Source organism: Sus scrofa, chromosome 15 (assembly GCF_054392235.1).
Source record: "Sus scrofa isolate SSC_HxYL_T2T_F1_AM1 chromosome 15, Sscrofa_HxYL_maternal_Yorkshire_Landrace_v2.0, whole genome shotgun sequence".
Lineage (NCBI taxonomy): Eukaryota > Metazoa > Chordata > Mammalia > Artiodactyla > Suidae > Sus > Sus scrofa.
Window position 1 is genome coordinate 135,837,939 of NC_139397.1, and position 17,796 is coordinate 135,855,734.

The following is a 17,796-nucleotide window of genomic DNA, read 5'->3' on the forward strand; positions in this document are numbered from 1 at the left end:
CTGTATTTTATTGACATAGGATCTGTTAGCCTCACAATAGGTCTGCAGAGCAAAGTATTATTGCTCCCATTTTGCTGATAAGGAAACTGAGGCTCAACTTGGGGTATTGTGGACTGCAAGGCACAGGTCTGGACCTCGCCCCCTTCCACATCCTAGGGATCCTCATCAGGATTCTCCCTGGCTCTTGAGACCAGCCCTGGCCCTCCTCTGTCCTGGCCCGCCTCTATCCTGCCCTGGTCCCACACACTGTGGTTGGTGGGTGGCCCGGCTGGCTTATTCTCTTGGTTTTGAGCTCCCTGGGGGCAGGACTCTCACTCATTCATCTTCAAACCCCAGCACCGCAGGGCACAGAGCCAGGCACAGGGAGGGGTTCAGCAAATAACCCAGAAAAAGCGACTGCACAAACCATCCAGTGAGCGTTGTGCTGGGTCCACAGAAGGCTGAGGTCATTCTGGTATCTGTCCTTGGAGTACAAGCCTGGTCTCTCAGATCAGAAACGAGCTCTGAAAAGGACAGCCTGGGTGGGTCAAGGACAGCTGAGGGAAGAATCTGTAGTCCAGCCCACCAAGGATCCAGATGTCAGGGGTGCTGGCTCTCCATGGAGACCAAGGGTGAGCTGGAGAGCAGGGTTCGAGCTGGGGCGACCGGTGTACCAGGACAGGGCCTTGAACCCTAGGGTCGGCTCTGGAGCCTAGGAGCCACCAATTTCCTGCCTCTCCATTCAGGTTCAGGGCATGTGTCCACAGGGAGTCCCCTTGACTGTGGGAGTTGTTGTGAGAGATCCAAGGGACCCAGGCCCCATGCTGCTCTAACTACTGTCCCCTCCTGGGGACCTTGTCTTTCCATTGGCAAGCCTGGAGGGTTAGGGTTGACAGAGGACTTTCCCTCAGGCCCTCTTTCCTGGTTTGCAGACTCAGGCAAAGGGCGCAGAGGTGAGCACGGATCACCTAAAGCTCTTCCTGTCCCGGCGGAGGTGGCAGGTGAGTTTGGCAGGGCCCTGCCTGATGCCTTCATCATCTCCCTCTGCAGCCTTCTCTCTGGAACCCTGCTTTTTCTACCGGTGCCTGCTTCTGCTCATCAGTCTTTGTCCACTTTTTATTCTTTCGACTCCCCTTTCTGCCTGCCTTCGGCCTTTTCCCCTGGGGATGAGGTGGGCCTGAGGGGGTCGGTTCAGCCCCAGGGGCCACTCGGGTCTGACTCTAGTCCCCTGTCTCCAGCGCTCCCAAATCAGCTACAAGTGCCACCTGGTGCTGCGCCCCATCCCTGAGCTGCTGCGGGCACCCCCGGAGCGGGTGTGGGTGGCTGTGCCCAGAAGACCACCCCCCAGTGGAGGGCTGTCGTCCTCCTCCGATTCTGAAGAGGAAGAGCTGGAGGAGCTGCCCTCAGTGCCCCGGCCCCTGCAGCCCGAGTTCTCAGGCTCCCGGGTTTCCCTCACTGACATTCCCACTGAGGACGAGGCCCTGGGGACCCCAGAGGCTGGGGCGGCCACCCCCATGGACTGGCAGGAGCAAGGCAGGGCCCCCTCTAAGGACCAGGAGGCCCCCAGCCCTCAGGCGCTCCCCTCCTCAGGCCAGGAGCCCCCGTCTGGGTCCAGCCCCCGGCGGGGAGAGCTCCGGAGGGGCAGCTCAGCTGAGAGCGCCCTGCCCCGGGCCGGGCCGAGGGAGCCGGGCCGGGGCCTGCACAAGGCGGCATCCGTAGAGCTGCCGCAGCGCCGAAGCCCCAGCCCGGGGGCCACCCGCCTGACCCGAGGAGGCCTGGGTGAGGGCGAGTATGCCCAGAGGCTGCAGGCCCTGCGCCAGCGGCTGCTGCGGGGTGGCCCGGAGGATGGCAAGGTCAGCGGCCTCAGGGGCCCCCTGCTGGAGAGCCTGGGGGGCCGTGCCCGGGACCCCCGGCTGGCGCGGGCGGCCTCCAGTGAGGCGGCACCCCACCACCAGCTCCCACCCGAGACTCGGGGCCTGCAGAAGAGCAGCAGCTTCTCGCAGGGTGAGGCAGAGCCTCGAGGCAGGCACCGCCGAGCTGGGGCGCCCCTCGAGATCCCCGTGGCCCGGCTCGGGGCCCGCAGGCTGCAGGAGTCTCCCTCCTTGTCTGCCCTCAGCGAGGCCCAGCCGCCTAGCCCGGTGCGGCCCAGTGTTCCCAAGCCCAGTGCCCCCAAGTCTTCAGAGCTTCCTGCCACCACCACACCCAGTGTTGCTGCCCAGCCCTCAGCACCCCAGCCTGCCCGAGAGAGGGCCCCAGAGTCCACACCAGAACCAGTCACAGCCGCTAAGCCTGCACAGGCCCCCATAGTTCTGCAAACCCTAGCCCCCCCACTCACACCCTATGCCCAGATCATGCAGTCACTTCAGCTGTCGGGCCACGAACAAGGCCCCCCTCTGGGCCCTGTTGCACCTCCGTCGTCGGAGCCCAAGCCCCACCCTGCTGTGTTCGCCAGGGTGGCCTCCCCACCTCCGGGAGCCTCGGAGAAGCGCGTGCCTTTAGCCGGGGCTCCCCCAGGGCCTGCCGTGAAAGCCCGGGTCCCCACGGTGCCCCGCAGACCAGGGAGCAGTCTCAGCAGCAGCATTGAGAACCTGGAGTCGGAGGCTGTGTTCGAGGCCAAGTTCAAGCGCAGCCGTGAGTCGCCCCTGTCGCGGGGGCTGCGGCTGCTGAGCCGCTCGCGCTCCGAGGAGCGCGGCCCCTTCCGCGGGGCAGAGGAGGAGGACGGCATCTACCGGCCGAGCCCGGCGGGAACGCCGCTGGAGCTAGTGCGACGGCCCGAGCGCTCCCGCTCCGTGCAAGACCTCAGGGCGGTCGGGGAGCCGGGCCTCGTCCGCCGCCTCTCGCTGTCGCTGTCCCAGCGTCTGCGGCGGACCCCGCCCGCTCAGCGCCACCCGGCCTGGGAGCCCCGCGGCGGGGACGGGGAGAGCTCGGAGGGCGGCAGCTCGGCGCGGGGGTCCCCGGTGCTGGCGGTGCGCAGGAGGCTCAGCTCCACGCTGGAGCGGCTGTCGAGCCGCCTGCAGCGCAGCGGCAGCAGCGAGGACTCGGGGGGCGCGTCGGGCCGCAGCACACCGCTCTTCGGACGGCTGCGCAGGGCCACGTCCGAGGGCGAGAGCCTGCGGCGCCTGGGTCTCGCGCACAACCAGCTGGCGGCCCAGGCCGGCGCCACCACGCCTTCTGCGGAGTCCCTGGGCTCCGAGGCCAGCGCCACGTCGGGCTCGTCAGGTGAGGAGGGTCCCAGGGGCAGAGTGAAGGGCTCCTGTGTGAGCGAGTGGGGCTGGGGTGACAGGTGCGCTGGAGAGCCGCTCTGGGATGAGGAGGAGGCCGGGGCACCCACCGCAAAGATGGAACCGATAGGACTGGAGCGGCCGCGAGGCTGAGGGGCAGAGATCCGTTTGGGAGCTGGCCAGGGTAGGGGCTAGAAGTTGGTTCTCTATTGTCTGCTCTGAGATCTTCGGGCAGGGGCGCCCTTTTTGGTACCCGCTGGGCAAGCGCTCATGGGCCTGGTTCTTGGCAGCTCCTGCAGAGAGCCGAAGCCGCCTGCGCTGGGGCTTCTCTCGACTGCGGAAGGGCAAGGGGCTGTCACAGCCAAACCTCTCTGCCAGCATCCAGGAGGATTTGGGTCACCAGTATGTGCGCAGTGAGTCAGGTAATAGAGGCCTACTGGGTGAGTAGGCTCCTTCCCACCCCAGTCATAGCTGGGTGGGGACATGGCCCACCTTGGGGGAGCCCTGGCAGTGGGGGAAGGGGCCTGAAGTTAGGAAAACAACAACAATAATAGCAGCAGCTCCATTAATTAGCACTGCCAAGTGTCCTGTTGAGCACATTATAGGCACTGCCTCATTCAACCCTCTCACCTTGTTTAGCATCTGTTCTTGTCATCTCCCTATTTTACAGGTGAGGGAACAGAGGCTTAGCCGTGCTAAGTAACTTGTCCAGGTCACAGAGCTGATAGTAAGTGGAGCAGCCAGAGGGTTGGACTGTCTGACCCTCTGCAGCCAGAGCCCAGAAGTGGCTTCGGGACCTCATACTAATGCCTTTCTTTGGCCAGCCTCCTCCCCAGGAGGTCTCCGTCACTGGGTGTCCTTCTGAAGGAGTTCCTGGCACTCCAGCCCCCCTGCAGATGTGTATTGTGAGCGTGCACCCCAATTCTTTCTCTCCCAGCCTAGAGGCTCACAATCCGGGTTGTACCCCCAATCCTCCATTTCTCTATAGCCCCAAACACTGGCTCACCCCTCCCTGTCCCCCTGCCCCACAGAAGGCACCTGGCATGGATAAGCAGCCTTCAGGGGTCCTTGTCATGGGGAGGGGGCTGTTGGGATACACCCTGGTCTGTGTCTCTGCCCATTTGTCCTGGGGCTGCAGGGATAGTCTCTGCCTGGGTCACCTCAGTCCTCTACCTCACAGGGGGACAAAGGCTTCAGGAAGCCAGGGTTTCCAGATGAGCCTGCAGAAAGGAGCAGGCTGCATGCAGGACCTTTATCAATCACCAATCTGTTCTCCAATTTCCCGATAAAACTCAGAACTGTCCCAGATGGGCCTCAGCCAGGCTCAAAGTGACCGTGTCCTTCCTTGGCCAGAGGAGCTGGGCAGTGGGCGGTGAGGCTGTAGTGAGGGAAGAGGAGCGAGGGAGGCTAGCTGGTGGGGGCAGAGGTGGAGAAGGCGGGGGAAGAGAGAGACAGAAGCCAGCGCAGAGGCCTGGGGACAGCTGATCCCTGCCCACTGGGACCTCCCTCCCAACTCCGTTTTGCTTGTGCAGCTGACTTCTCGCCGAGGCCATGTCCCCTTACTTCATCGTCTCCTCCTCCCCCCGGGAAGAAGGCTGTCCCATGTCCACTTTACCAACTAGGGCTGGCCCCTGGGGGCTGGGGGTAGGACTGGCAGAGCTGGGTCAGGGTCACCTTTCACCTGTCCTGCTTGGCTCCCCCCTCTTCCCTACCTGTTACCCTCACTTGGTCTGAAGGCGAACATTGATGACACTGTACGTATGTTGTTGGAACCTCGCTGTGGGACCCCCTCCTTGGGGACCAAGGGGGTACAGCGGGAACAGGGGCGCCCTGCTATCCTGATCATCCGCTTCTGCAGATCCTCTTCTGCCCAGTTCGCCCCCACCCCTAGTCCCTCCTGGTTTCTCAAACAGGCAGCAGCTGGGGTTCCAGGGCATCTCCCCCTAGCTCTTGCTGCCCCCATGAAGAAAATCCAGCACCCCCGCTACCACCACACCACCACCATCACTGCCACCCCCGGATTGTTCTAAAAAGGCTTTCCCAGCTCCAGAGGCAGGAATGCGAATCCTCATGGCCCTGAGGTGCCACGGGGCGGCAACGACCTGGAGCAAAGATGTTGGCCCATCCACAGCCGTGCCGTGGGCCCATTCGCCAGCCAGCTGTGAAGCCAGCTTTGCTGAAACAGCCTCTTTCTCTGGGGATCGGTTTTCTGGCTTCTCCACTGGGCATATTAACGAGATAATAATCACAACAACAATAGAAGCTAACATCTAGGAGCACTTATTATATGTTCGACATCTGCTAAGCGCTTTATATGCCTCTCTGAATTCTCACAACCGCCCTGTGAGCTTGGTGTTATTATTTTTCTCCGTTTACAGACAAGGTCCAAGGTCAGATACTGTCTCTCATCCCTTCAAAAGCTCTCACCACTTAGCTGACCTGAAGGAGTGTATAGAAGGTCTAGGACCAGCTCCCCAGACCCACCCCACCCCCCCCCGCCCCGCTCCCGGAGGTGGGGAACAGGAGGAGGGAAGGCTGACACATTTCCAGGGTCTGCCCCAGGTCGGCCTTGACTGCAGGTCTTTTGAGATTCCGCATTCTGATGGAACATGTATTTATTCCTGGGAGTCTCAGCTCAGGTCACCAGCTCCTGTCAGTTGCCCAGTGGTGCCCCAAAAGGAGTGGATATGGCAGGAGCTTAACCATTGTAGTTTTTCAATATCTGTTTTTATTTTATTTAACAAATGCTTATAGAGCTATTCCTTCGTGCCAGGCTGTACTCCAGGTGACTTATAAACATACGTGCTAGCTATGTGGCTTCTCCAATAGTCAGTGAAAGGAAAAGATAGTTCTACATACAGTGAGTGCCTGGGGCAGTGATGCTTGCCCCAAAGGAAAGTCTCAAAGGCGGCTTTCTGCTTCCCACCTCGGACTGGGAAGAGATGGCCTTTCACTCTGCTCCCTGCAGGCAGCGCCAGCTCTCAGCAGCGTCCCCCGTCCCCCCCAATCAGTGCTCAGTGAGCCAGGTCCCCGCAGGCCCATGGCTGTCTTTGCTGTCCCCGTAGACTTTCCCCCGGTCTTCCACATCAAACTCAAGGACCAGGTGCTGCTGGAGGGAGAGGCAGCCACCCTGCTCTGCCTGCCGGCTGCCTGCCCTGCACCCCACATCTCCTGGATGAAAGGTAAGGGGGTCACTTCTCCCCCAGACAGAGGGATAGGCAAGTGGCCCCAGGGCCAGGGGATGTTCAGTGGGATGCCTCACTCCGCTGCCCCTCCTGCTCCTCCTTTGCCCCCAGACAAGCAGTCCCTGCGGTCCGAGCCCTCGGTGGTCATCGTGTCCTGCAAAGACGGCCGGCAACTGCTGAGCATCCCCCGGGCGGGCAAGCGGCACGCGGGGCTCTACGAGTGCTCAGCCACCAACGTCCTAGGCAGCATCACCAGCTCCTGTACCGTGGCTGTGGCCCGTGAGCCTGGGGCAGGGACCGAGGTGGGGGGTGATGGGGGCTGGATGGGCCCGAAGCTGGGGCAGGGACTCACTGGGGCTCCCCTTGTCTTGCCAGGCATCCCAGGAAAGCTAGCTCCTCCCGAGGTGCCCCAGACCTACCAAGACACGGCGCTGGTGCTCTGGAAGCCAGGAGATAGCAGGGCACCTTGCACTTACACACTGGAGCGGCGGGTGGATGGTGAGGAACCAGCAGGCTCTGGGGGCCGGGGGAGGGCAGAGAAGCTGGGGAGACAGGTACCCTCCTTGGGCAAACATCCCTCCCTCACCAGGCTCCTCACAGATGGCACTGGGAGCTTGGGCCACCCCTTCTCTGGCCTCAGCCCCTCCTCCATGCTGCCTATAGGGGAGTCTTCCTGGCACCCCGTGAGCTCGGGCATCCCTGACTGTTACTACAACGTGACCCACCTGCCAGTCGGTGTGACCATGAGGTTCCGTGTGGCCTGTGCCAACCGTGCTGGGCAGGGGCCTTTCAGCAACCCTTCCGAGAAGGTCCTTGTCAGGGGCGTGCAAGGTCAGTGCAACAGGGTAGGGGGTGGCCAGAGAGGGCAGGGGACCCTGAGACCAGGGTCTGGCCCCTCCTGAAGCATGTGGTTGTATCCCCGGGGCACCACGGTAATGATTTTCTCTGTCTCCACTTAGATTCCGCAGCTCCGCCGTCTGCTGCTCACAGAGATGCCCCTGTTACCTCAGGGCCGGCCAGGGCCCCGCCTCCCGACTCTCCTACCTCACTGGCCCCTTCCCCGAGCCCCTCTGCTGCTCCTGCTCCCCCAGACCTCCAGTCAGCCCCTCCCCACCCCTCCTCTCCCCCAGCACCCCCCAGCCAGGCCTTGTCCTCACTCAAGGCTGTGGGTCCACCCCCCCAAACCCCGCCACGAAAGCACAGGGGCCTGCAGGCTGCCCAGCAAGTAGAGCCTACCCCACCCAGTGCCCAGGTCCCCCCAAGTAAGCCCAAGTCTCCCGTCCCTGACACTGGGACCCCGACCCCAGCCTCTGCCCCTCAGGCGGTGAAGACTTCCTCAGCTCCCTTGTATATGGTAACCTCCTTCGTGTCCGCACCACCAGCCCCCGAGCCCCCAGCCCCGGAGCCCCCTCCTGAGCCCACCAAGGTGACAGTGCAGAGCCTCAGCCCAGCCAAGGAGGTAGTCAGCTCCCCTGGGGGGGGTTCCCGCAGCTCTCCCAGGCCAGAGGGCACCACCCTTCGACAGGGCCCCCCTCAGAAACCCTACACCTTCCTGGAGGAGAAGGCCAGGCAAGCAGGGCCAGGGCTAGGGAGGGGGGACAGAGGTGGGGGAGGCCTGGAACGTCCAGAACACAGGGATTCAGAGAGAAGACCAGCCTCCCCGGGCCTGGGGGGTGGTGGGGTTGGGGAGGACTTGCTGAGCTCTGGGTCCGCAGCCCCATTCAGTTCCAGTGTGCTCTGTGCCAGGCACCATGCTGAGTGCTTTGGCCATCCGACCTCATTTAATGTTCACAAATGAGAGGGAGACACTGCATTACTCCATTCCACAGGAGGGAACACTGAGGTTAGAGAGGTTATGGGCTTTGCTTAAGGAACTGAGCCAGTGAGTGGCAGAGCTGGGACTCAAACCCAGGTTCCTGGGAGTTCACGTTGTGGCTCAGCAGGTTAGAACCCGAGTAGTGTCCGTGAGGATGTGGGTTCCATCCCTGGCCTCACTCGGTGGGTTAAGGATCCAGAGTTGCTGTGAGCTGTGGTGTAGGTCACAGATGGGACTCGGATCCCACACGCCTGTGGCTGTGGTATAGGCCCGCAGCTGCAGCTCTGATTGGACCCCTAGCCTGGGAACTTCCATATGCGGCCCCAAAAAGCAAAAAACAAAACAAAACAACCCAGGTTCCTGAGATTGAACTCCAGAGCCCACCCCGGGAACCACAGCATTCTTGCCCCCAGGGCCCCCTTGTGCTCCCCCCTGCTTAACCGGCACAATGCAGGTGTCCCCCTGTCTCCTCTGAGCCTGTGGTATTACCCCCAACACACAGGGGCCGCTTTGGTGTAGTGCGTGCCTGCCGGGAGAATGCCACCGGGCGAACGTTTGTGGCCAAGATCGTGCCCTATGCAGCCGAGGGCAAGCGGCGGGTCCTGCAGGAGTACGAAGTGCTACGGACGCTGCACCATGAGCGGCTCATGTCCCTCCACGAGGCCTATATCACCCCACGTTACCTTGTGCTCATCGCCGAGAGCTGCGGCAACCGGGAACTCCTCTGTGGGCTCAGCGACAGGTAGCTAGGCCTTCTGGGGGAACGGGGAGCGAGGTTGGGAGGAGCTGGGCTGGGCTGTCACCAGGCCCCATCCCTCCAGGTTCCGGTATTCAGAGGACGACGTGGCCACCTACGTGGTGCAGCTGCTCCAAGGCCTGGACTACCTCCATGGCCGCCACGTGCTGCACTTGGACATCAAGCCAGACAACCTGCTGCTGGCCCCTGACAACGCCCTCAAGATTGTGGACTTCGGCAGCGCCCAGCCCTACAACCCCCAGGCTCTGCGGCCCCTCGGCCACCGCACGGGCACGCTGGAGTTCATGGGTAAGGGCACCAGGCCAGCCAGGGGAAGTAGGGGCACTGCTGAAGGGGCAGCAGCCAGGGCTCACCTCACTTCACTCACTTACAGGCCATTTATTGAGTGCTTCCTGTATGCAAACAATGAATTGAGTCCTTTCTGTGGGTTTTTAAAAATTTCTCTTTATAGCAGCTTAGCCTAATAGTACCCCCATTTTACAGATGAGGAAACAGGGTCACAGGAAGCTTACGTATTTGTTCAATATCAGACAGTTATAAATGGTAGAGCCAGGATTCAATAAAGTTGAAAAGACAGGAGAATCAATTTATTAATTTATATAAATAAGGGAAACCAGCTATCATTTAACTACTTGCTAAATACTTTCTGGAGTTCCCTTCATGGCTCAGTGGAAATGAATCTGACTAGTATGCATGAGGATGCAGGTTTGATTCCTGGCCTCGCTCAGTGGGTTAAGGATCAGGCGTTGCCATGAGCTGTGGTGTAGGTCGCTGATGCGGCTCAGATCTGGCGTTGCTGTGGCTCTGGTGTAGGTCGGCAGCTGTTGATCTGATTCGACCCGTGGCGTGGGAACCTCCGTGTGCCCTGGGTGTGGCCCTCAAAAGACTCTATTCCTTAGAGCCTCACTTTACAGAGAAGGAGATGGAGAGCCAGACAGGTCTAGTATATTGCCCAGGGTCCTGTTGCTAGAAGGGGCAGGCTGGGTCTAGAGCCAGCCAGGCTGATTTCAAAGGTTCTTAATCACAGTGCTGGCCACAGTCTTTGTGAATGGACGCCTTCAGAGCCGATCAAAGGGTTCTGGTGACCTTGGCTCTCAGCTCCTCTGCTATTCTGGGGACACCCCTTCATTCAGTGCTGGGCTGATGCCTCAGGTGCCCACATCTCGCCTGGGGGCCGCTCTCCCTGCTGCTCTGGTTGTACCCATGGTCTGTGACCTGGGCATGGTCCTGCTCCTCAAGCCCCCAGGTGGGGCCTCCTCTGCCTCTCCCTGCGCCCTTGCCACTAGGAAGCTGGTCCAGCTTGGCCTCTTGTCTCCTTTCAGCTCCTGAGATGGTAAAGGGAGACCCCATCGGCTCTGCCACGGACATCTGGGGAGCAGGGGTGCTCACCTACATCATGTGAGTACCTCCGGGGCCCACCTTCCGCCCGCACCCCCTCCCGCTCCTGCCCTCCATCCCCGGCCACACATCCATGTTCACACATGAGCACCCGGTGCGGGTAGCCTTGTCCCTGAGCACTTTGCCCCTAAGAACCCCCACACTAATGTCCCCCTGGACCTGTGAATTGACCCTCCGTCTGCATGTGCTAGACTGAACTGTCTCCATCACAGGCTCAGTGGACGCTCCCCATTCTATGAGCCAGACCCCCAGGAAACGGAGGCTCGCATTGTGGGGGGCCGCTTTGATGCCTTCCAGCTGTACCCCAACACGTCCCAGAGCGCCACCCTCTTCATGCGAAAGGTCCTCTCAGTACATCCCTGGTGAGTGGGTCCCACACCTGCTGACCTCCCAGGCATGACCTGCCCTTGGCCTCAGGCCACCCCGGTCCAGCCCATGCCTAGGTCCCCCACCTCCTCCCCCCACCCCGAGTAATAACACCACTGCTGCTGCTGCTGCTGCTGCTGTGGCTACTGTTATTACTACTCCTAAGTGGTTGTACTACCACCGTTTAAAACCCGTAATGGAGAGGTCCCATTGTGGCACAGCGGAAACGAATCCAGCTGGGAACCATGAGGTTTTGGGTTCGATCCCTGGCCTCGCTCAGTGGGTTAAGGATCCGGCATTGCCGTGAGCTGTGATGTAGGCCAGTGGCTACAGCTCCAATTAGACCCCTAGCCTGGGAACCTCCATATGCCACGGGTGCGGCCCTAAAAAGACAAAAAGACAAAAATTTTTTAAAAATCCATAACAGGAGTTCCCCTTTTGGCTCAGCAGTAATGAACCCAACTAGTATCCCTGAGAATGTGGGTTCAATCCCTGGCCTTGCTCAGTGGGTTAAGGATCCAGCATTGCCATGAGCTGCGGCATAGGTTGCAGATGCGCCTCAGCCCTGGCAATGCTGTGGCTGTGGCATAGGCTGGCAGCTGTGGCTCTGATTAGACCCCTAGTCTGGGAACTTCCATAAGCTGCAGTGCAGCCCTCAAAAGCAAAATAAATAAATAAATAAAGCCCTTAACAGCCCTGTTACATAGGCGGAAGCACCCATGTCATTCCATTCCAGAGACTGGGAAACTGAGCCCCAGAGCTGTCCTAAATCACTCACTAGGGGTGAATCCAGGCTGGGGAGTCCCGTCCTGGGAGGGGGAGCTCTGCCTCCAGCCTCACTGTCTCTGGCTTGGCCCGGCAGGAGCCGGCCCTCCCTGCAGGACTGCCTGGCCCACCCGTGGCTGCAGGACGCCTACCTGATGAAGCTGCGCCGCCAGACACTCACCTTCACCACCAACCGGCTCAAGGAGTTCTTGGGCGAGCAGCGGCGCCGCAGGGCCGAGGCCGCCACCCGCCACAAGGTGCTGCTCCGCTCCTACCCAGGCAGCCCCTAGCAGCTCGGACCACAGCCGGGCCTCGGGCTTCCCGCCGCTGCCGAGGGACATTCCAGGGCCCCTGCTGAGCCGGGTGGGCCCGGGGCTCGGACACCACCAGCAGCAACATCCGGCCAGGCTATTACCTCATGGACCTGCGGGGACAGGGACCCCAGCTTTGGCCAATGCCACCCGGCCAAAGCCAGAGCGGGAGACCCGTTGGCCGGGCTGGGTGGGGTCAGGAGCAGGAAGAGGGGCAGGAAGGGATCGATGAGGAAAAGAAGCTGAGGAATAGGGATGGGGAGACTCTAGAAGGATCTGGGGGAGGGAGGCAGTGCATCTGGGTATGAGTGGCTGGAAAGGAGGGAAGTGGGGGAGCCCAGGATGTCAACAGGCCACTGGATGGGAGTGTCAGTGAAGTGGGGACAGGACGTGGAGACAGTGCTGAGGAGCCAGAGCTAGTACGTGAGAGAGGGCAGTGAGGTGGGGAGGGAGAGGAGAGAGGTCTCAGGTGGGGCTGGGGTGGGCCAGCTGCCAGCATCCCCAGAAGCGGGGATGAAGGAGAAGCTTGAAGGCTGGAGGCTGGAGGTAGTGGTCACTCAAGCGGCACTCTCCTCCTGTCCCAGTGGATGCAGCTCTGGGTCCTCCATGCCAGCCCAAGGATGTCCCCATCGCCTCTCCGTGGCCTTCACCCTTCTTCCCATTCATATTTATTTATTTATTGACTTTTATGAAGTCTCACTACCATCCAGTTCCTATTGCCCATGTTGTCCTGACCCCCCCCCCCCGCAATCCAGCTGTCCGTGCAGCTGTCTGTCCGTCTGTCACAAGGAAAATAAAAATGGCAAGCAGCAGGACCTATGTGTGTGGTCTATGGGAAGGGATGGCTGAGGGTACAGAATGTTGGGGGCACTGGGACGGGCATTCCAGCTTCCTCTGGGCCAGCAGGAGCCAAGGTCTACCCGCTAGCATTTTAGGACCTTCCTCCCTCGTCGCCTGCCCCTTACCTCTTCCGTATTCCTAGAGGGAGGACAAAGTCGATCTGTATCTCCCTCAGAAGTTTCTGGAATCCTGGCAGGACCACTCAATCCCCTTCAACCAGACGCTAGTGCCCCACCAGCACCACCACCTCTTCTTACATGTTCCAACATTACAACTGGGAGGATGCTGGGCTCTGGAATGGACCAGCCCACACCCCAATCCTGGCTCAGCCTCCTGTACTCTGCTCAGGAGATGGGCCAGCTCTGAGAGTTTCATCCTAATGATTGGCGGGAGCAGGTGGTGTGAAGAACTGTAGAGGAAACCAGGACAGGACCCCCGGCCTTCCGAGCTCTCAGTGTTAGAGCCCCGGTAAGGACGCTGGGGCCCCAGTTGCACAGGGCAGCTGCGAGTGCTCTGGTCCGTGTGTCTCTGTGATGGCACCATCAACGAGAATTTTCCTAGGGCCCCACAACACTCGATCTGGACCTTCTGGTTCCCACTGGAAGCAAGGGGGTCCACTGAGTGCTAAGGCACTGCCCCCTGCAGTGCTGCACAAGAATCACTGCACAAGGTCCTAGAACTGCACTGCCCCGAGGTGGGAGGAGGGGGAGCCAATTCTTATGTCTGGAGGGACTGTCCCTCCCCCAGGCCCTTGAAAACCGTGTTCTTGGCAAAGTAAGAAGAATAAAGCTTTTCACCATAAGTAGAAGGAGCTGGTGCTGGTGTGTTGCTGAGTGAGGTGGTGGGCCCCTGGGCTATAGCCCAAACCCTTTGCCCAGCCCGGCTTCTCTGGCTTCTCAGATCCAAGGGAAGAAGGAAGCTCCACTATTATAAAAATAACAGGCTATTAAAACCAGCTGGAAGGAACCAGAAAGGCCCCTTTCCCACCTGCCTCTTAGTGATGAAGATATATAGTTTGCCCGTGAGAACCTCTAATCCCCTACACATTGCAAGTGGTTTCATATAAAAATGAGGTGCCTGAACTCATATCTTGATAAATGGTAAAATTCTTCTCCTGTCCCCCCGTCTGATCTTGAGCTTCCTGCTCATCTCCATTGGACATGGCATGTGAACTGCTTGTTCCAAACTCAGAGGAGCAAAGGTAATTTATGTCAGCAGAGCCATGTCAAAGTTGCTCTGATCAAAAGGTGACAGCACTCTGCACCCGGGCGGGCAGTTATAATGAATGGAAGTAAGGCTTACCTGGTGCCCAGGCCTGGGCAGACTGGACCCGAGGCAAGTTCCAGAGGGGTTAACTGAACCCCTTCCCTCCAGGTGGACTGATGCCCCTATGCCCCAGCTTATGTCTGGAGAAAGAGATTGGGCAGACCTACACTTTGGGAGTTATTGCCAATCTCCAGGGACAGTGTAGTCCAGCCAGACCCTACCATGTCACATAGAGTGGAGTGCCTGGGCATGAGGTGGCAGGAGGGGACGCTCTTAAAAATCTCTAAGATTCCCTCTGGGTTTATACCAGTTTGCCACCAGGAGGCACAGTGTGGAAATGACAACCCTAGATTCCTGGGGTCAGGGAAGTAAGGCATTTCCAGATTTGTCCTGATTGCCACGTGGATCATAATTGGCTAGATGGACAGTAAAGTCCATTGCTACTCTGGCTTCATTCAAGGACATCCCCACAAACACTCTCACCCCTTAACTATGTTCTGGAAAGGGCAGCTTGTCTCAGTGTCCAGAGACCAACCTGAGTGTAAATTGCCCCAGCAGGGAGCTGAATCTCTTATCAACCAGGGGTCCTTTCTGGTTCTCCTGGGAGTGGGGTGGATACCCCTGCTCTGGGAAAGGATGAGGCCTCATCCAGCTGCCCAGCTGTCAGAATGCTGACACATAGGGCACCCCAGAGCTGCTCGGGTTCCCCCCCCGGGGGGGGGGGGCTGCCCCAGTGGCTGAGCCAGCATCCCAGGTATCCTCAGGCTAAATAAGGAATCAGCCTGGGTTAAGGAGGCGGGGGCTGGGGTCCCCAGGGGCTTGGGGCAACCATGCCAAACAAGGCAAGGAGGGGAGTGATCTATAAAACCTGGGCCCAGGGGAGTTTCCTTCGTGGCGCAGTGGTTAACGAATCCGACTAGGAACCATGAGGTTGTGGGTTCGGTCCCTGCCCTTGCTCAGTGGGTTAACGATCCGGCGTTGCCGTGAGCTGTGGTGTAGACTGCAGAAGTGGCTTGGATCCCGCGTTGCTGTGGCTCTGGCGTAGGCCAGTGGCTACAGCTCCGACTGGCCCCCTAGCCTGGGAACATCCATATGCTGCAGGATCGGCCCAAAGAAATAGCAAAAAGACAAAAAAAAACCAAAAAAACAAAAAAACAAAAAACCTGGGCCCAGGGCTGAGCACCTGCCCGTGCCCCTGCTGTGCCATCTGGAAGGGCTCCGTGCCTCTTGCTACCCAGCCAGTTGGATCCAAGTTCCGAAGTCGACCCCTCATAGTGAGTCTACATCCTCAAATCAGCCGTGGACACTCCCACTTCAGGGAATGTTCTGATTCCGAAGGGGAAAGGCTGAAGGTCAGAGTCTCTGTGTCAGCCCAAACTCCTGGTTTTGTTCTGCTCCTCAGATGTCCAAAGCAGCTCCCGCCAAAAAACCGGCGGCTGCAACCCCACCTCAGGGATGTACCCTAGATATCAACGACCCCCAGGTCCAGAAAGCAGCCATTCGCATCCAGGCCTCTTACCGGGGCCACAGGTGAGGGGGACCCCTGGGGAACCTTCGGGGGGGGGGGGGAGACAGCTGGAGCGCAGAACGCGCATTCCTGCATTTGGGGGCTGGGGGTAGGCAGAACACAGTGTCCCGGACCACTGGGGTCACTGGACTTAAGGGAGAGCTGTTACTGAAGTGTGGAAAAGCGGCCGACAGACACAGAGTAGATCTTTTTTTTTTTTTTTTTTTTTTTTGTCTTTTTGCCATTTCTTGGGCCGCTCCCCCGGCATATGGAGGTTCCCAGGCTAGGGGGCCAATCAGAGCTGTAGCCACTAGCCTACGCCAGAGCCACAGCAACGCGGGATCCGAGCCGCGTCTGCAACCTACACCACAGCTCACGGCAACGCCAGATCCTTAACCCTGAGTAAGGGCAGGGATCAAACCCGCAACCTCATGGTTCCGAGTCGGATTCGTTAACCACTGCGCCATGTCGGGAACTCCCAGTAGATCGTTTTTATCAGAGTAACAATTCAGGGGTCGCTGACTTCCTTACACACCCTTCCCTGTTTAAAGAGGTCTAGTGGGCCGAGGGGGTGGGCTGGGGAGGATGTACGGATGGACAAGGCTGCGGGCCGGCCAGAACCGTGTCAGAGAGCTGGGCCCGCGGATAGGTCCCGGAAGGAGCTGCGTGAGAAGAGGCCGCCGCGAGTGCTGGAGCCCCTGAAGGATGTGGTGCTGATCGAGGGCAGCGCGGCCAAGCTGATTTGCCGTATTTCCGCTTTCCCGGACCCATTCATCCGCTGGAGCAAGGACGGCAAGGAGCTGCGCGACGGGCCCGAGTATCGCTACGTCTTCGAAGACCCTGACATAGTCGCACTGGTGGTGCGCGATGGCGAGCTGGCAGACCTGGGCCAGTATAGCATCAACGTAACCAACCCCTTCGGCCAGTGCTCCGACTCAGCGCGCATCCTCGTGGAAGGTAGGCGCGCTCTGGGTCCAGCGCCACTGTGCAGAGCTGCACCACCCAGCGGGCGCCCACAGCCGGGTCCAGCCAGGGTTTGAGCTCTGGTCTTTTGGCTCCCAGCCCAGGGCAATTTCCAAGGCACCACGAAATGTGTGAACATTCCAGGACTTTGACCTGCAGTATCTCGCTCTCTCTCTCTTTTTTAATATTTATATAATTATTTTTTTTAATTTATTATAGTTGATTTACAATGTCCTGTCAATTTCTGCTGTATGTAGTATCTCTTTGGAGCCTTCATTCACTTCTGAGAGGGGCAGGATTAGTCCTGTTTGACAACTGAGGCGATGAAGCCCCAGAGAAGCTAAAGACTAGCCCAACGTCACACAGCGAGCTTAAATCCATCTCGTATTTAGAGCAGGGTAACAACCCGCCTCACCTCTAGGTCCCTCACTGGGGGGAGTTCCCTTTTCCTTCCTCTAGTCCCGGCGAAGATTAAGAAGGGGCCGAATAACACCAAGGCGCGCAAAGGCACCACGGTAACGCTGACAGCGGAGATCCTGGGCGAACCTGCGCCGGACGTGGGCTGGGCCAAGGACGGCGTAGACTTCGATGAGGATGACAGGCGAGGCGGGGAGACTTGCCTCAAGGACAGCGCCTGGAGCGGGAGCTTGGGCGGGAGTTTGGGCGGGACCGGGCCCAGAAAATTGGCGGCAATGGGATGGGGGCGGGGCACTGGGAGGCAAAGAACAGAGCTGGTTAATTAGCCCGGCCTGGGAGCCTGTAAACTGACTCAAGGCCCTGCCCACCCTCTCTTCTCGCCCAGAGTGTTCTTCAAGATCGGCAGTACCACCACCACGCTGACCATCCGTCGGGCCACGCCAGAGGACAGCGGCAAGTACGAGGTGTAGTGGAGAACAGCCTGGGCATGGACCAGAGCTTTGCTCGCGTAGACGTGGCCTGAAAGGGACCCTCAGACCCTTCGCCCTGGCTCCAAGGCCCGGGGTGGGTGGAACCGACAACCCTCCTTCATCTTGCTTAATAAAGCTGCACTCCCTGAACCTCCGCGTCTGTTCTGTTCTTTCGAGACTCCATTGCCCCTGCCCTCGCACACACTCTTATTCCAAACCAACAAACCACGGTCACAGCATGTTGGGGTCAGAATATTTGGAGAGGGTCTCGTCCAGCGCTTCATTTTGCAGACAGTAAATCTGAGATAAGATTTCTCTCATGGCCAAAAGTTGGTTCACTTCACAAACGCACTGGCAGAGAAGTCCATGACTTCGCCTTCCCTTCTTTGTATACCTCAAGCCCCACCCTTTCCTGGGGGGGTAGGCACTCTGGCCCCTCCCATTTCAAGGGTGGACACACCCACTCAGGTCTCCAGACTTGCTCTGCCCTGTGACTTGGCTCTCGGTTTTGGCTGCTATCCCTGGGCCCTTTCCC

The 17,796-nt window shown here is 59.4% G+C and overlaps 2 protein-coding genes across 7 annotated transcripts in view; both read left to right on the plus strand.

Annotated features, from left to right (window-relative positions):
• The window catches only part of SPEG (striated muscle enriched protein kinase), a 58,725-nt gene extending 46,112 nt beyond the window's left edge, over nt 1–12,613 (plus strand). For 4 of the 6 annotated variants that reach the window (XM_021074879.2, XM_085000512.1, XM_085000513.1 and 1 more), the window contains 13 exons: nt 912–980; nt 1,218–3,198; nt 3,491–3,622; nt 6,266–6,382; nt 6,497–6,664; nt 6,761–6,883; nt 7,049–7,216; nt 7,345–7,954; nt 8,704–8,943; nt 9,023–9,246; nt 10,281–10,356; nt 10,569–10,718; nt 11,585–12,613. In XM_021074879.2, coding sequence (XP_020930538.2) covers nt 912–980; nt 1,218–3,198; nt 3,491–3,622; nt 6,266–6,382; nt 6,497–6,664; nt 6,761–6,883; nt 7,049–7,216; nt 7,345–7,954; nt 8,704–8,943; nt 9,023–9,246; nt 10,281–10,356; nt 10,569–10,718; nt 11,585–11,777 — 4,251 coding nt within the window. In that variant the 3' untranslated portion in view covers nt 11,778–12,613. The remainder of the gene's footprint in view (nt 1–911; nt 981–1,217; nt 3,199–3,490; nt 3,623–6,265; nt 6,383–6,496; nt 6,665–6,760; nt 6,884–7,048; nt 7,217–7,344; nt 7,955–8,703; nt 8,944–9,022; nt 9,247–10,280; nt 10,357–10,568; nt 10,719–11,584) is intronic. The other 2 variants (XM_085000511.1, XM_085000515.1) reach the window with 2 other exon arrangements.
• Nucleotides 12,614–15,306: 2,693 nt separating this feature from the next.
• SPEGNB (SPEG neighbor) lies at nt 15,307–17,411 on the plus strand. Its single transcript, XM_005672245.4, is given in 5 exon segments — nt 15,307–15,434; nt 16,061–16,368; nt 16,834–16,975; nt 17,177–17,256; nt 17,259–17,411. Coding segments are annotated over 5 exon segments (714 nt in total). The 3' UTR covers nt 17,315–17,411.
• The last annotated feature ends 385 nt before the right edge of the window (nt 17,412–17,796 follow it).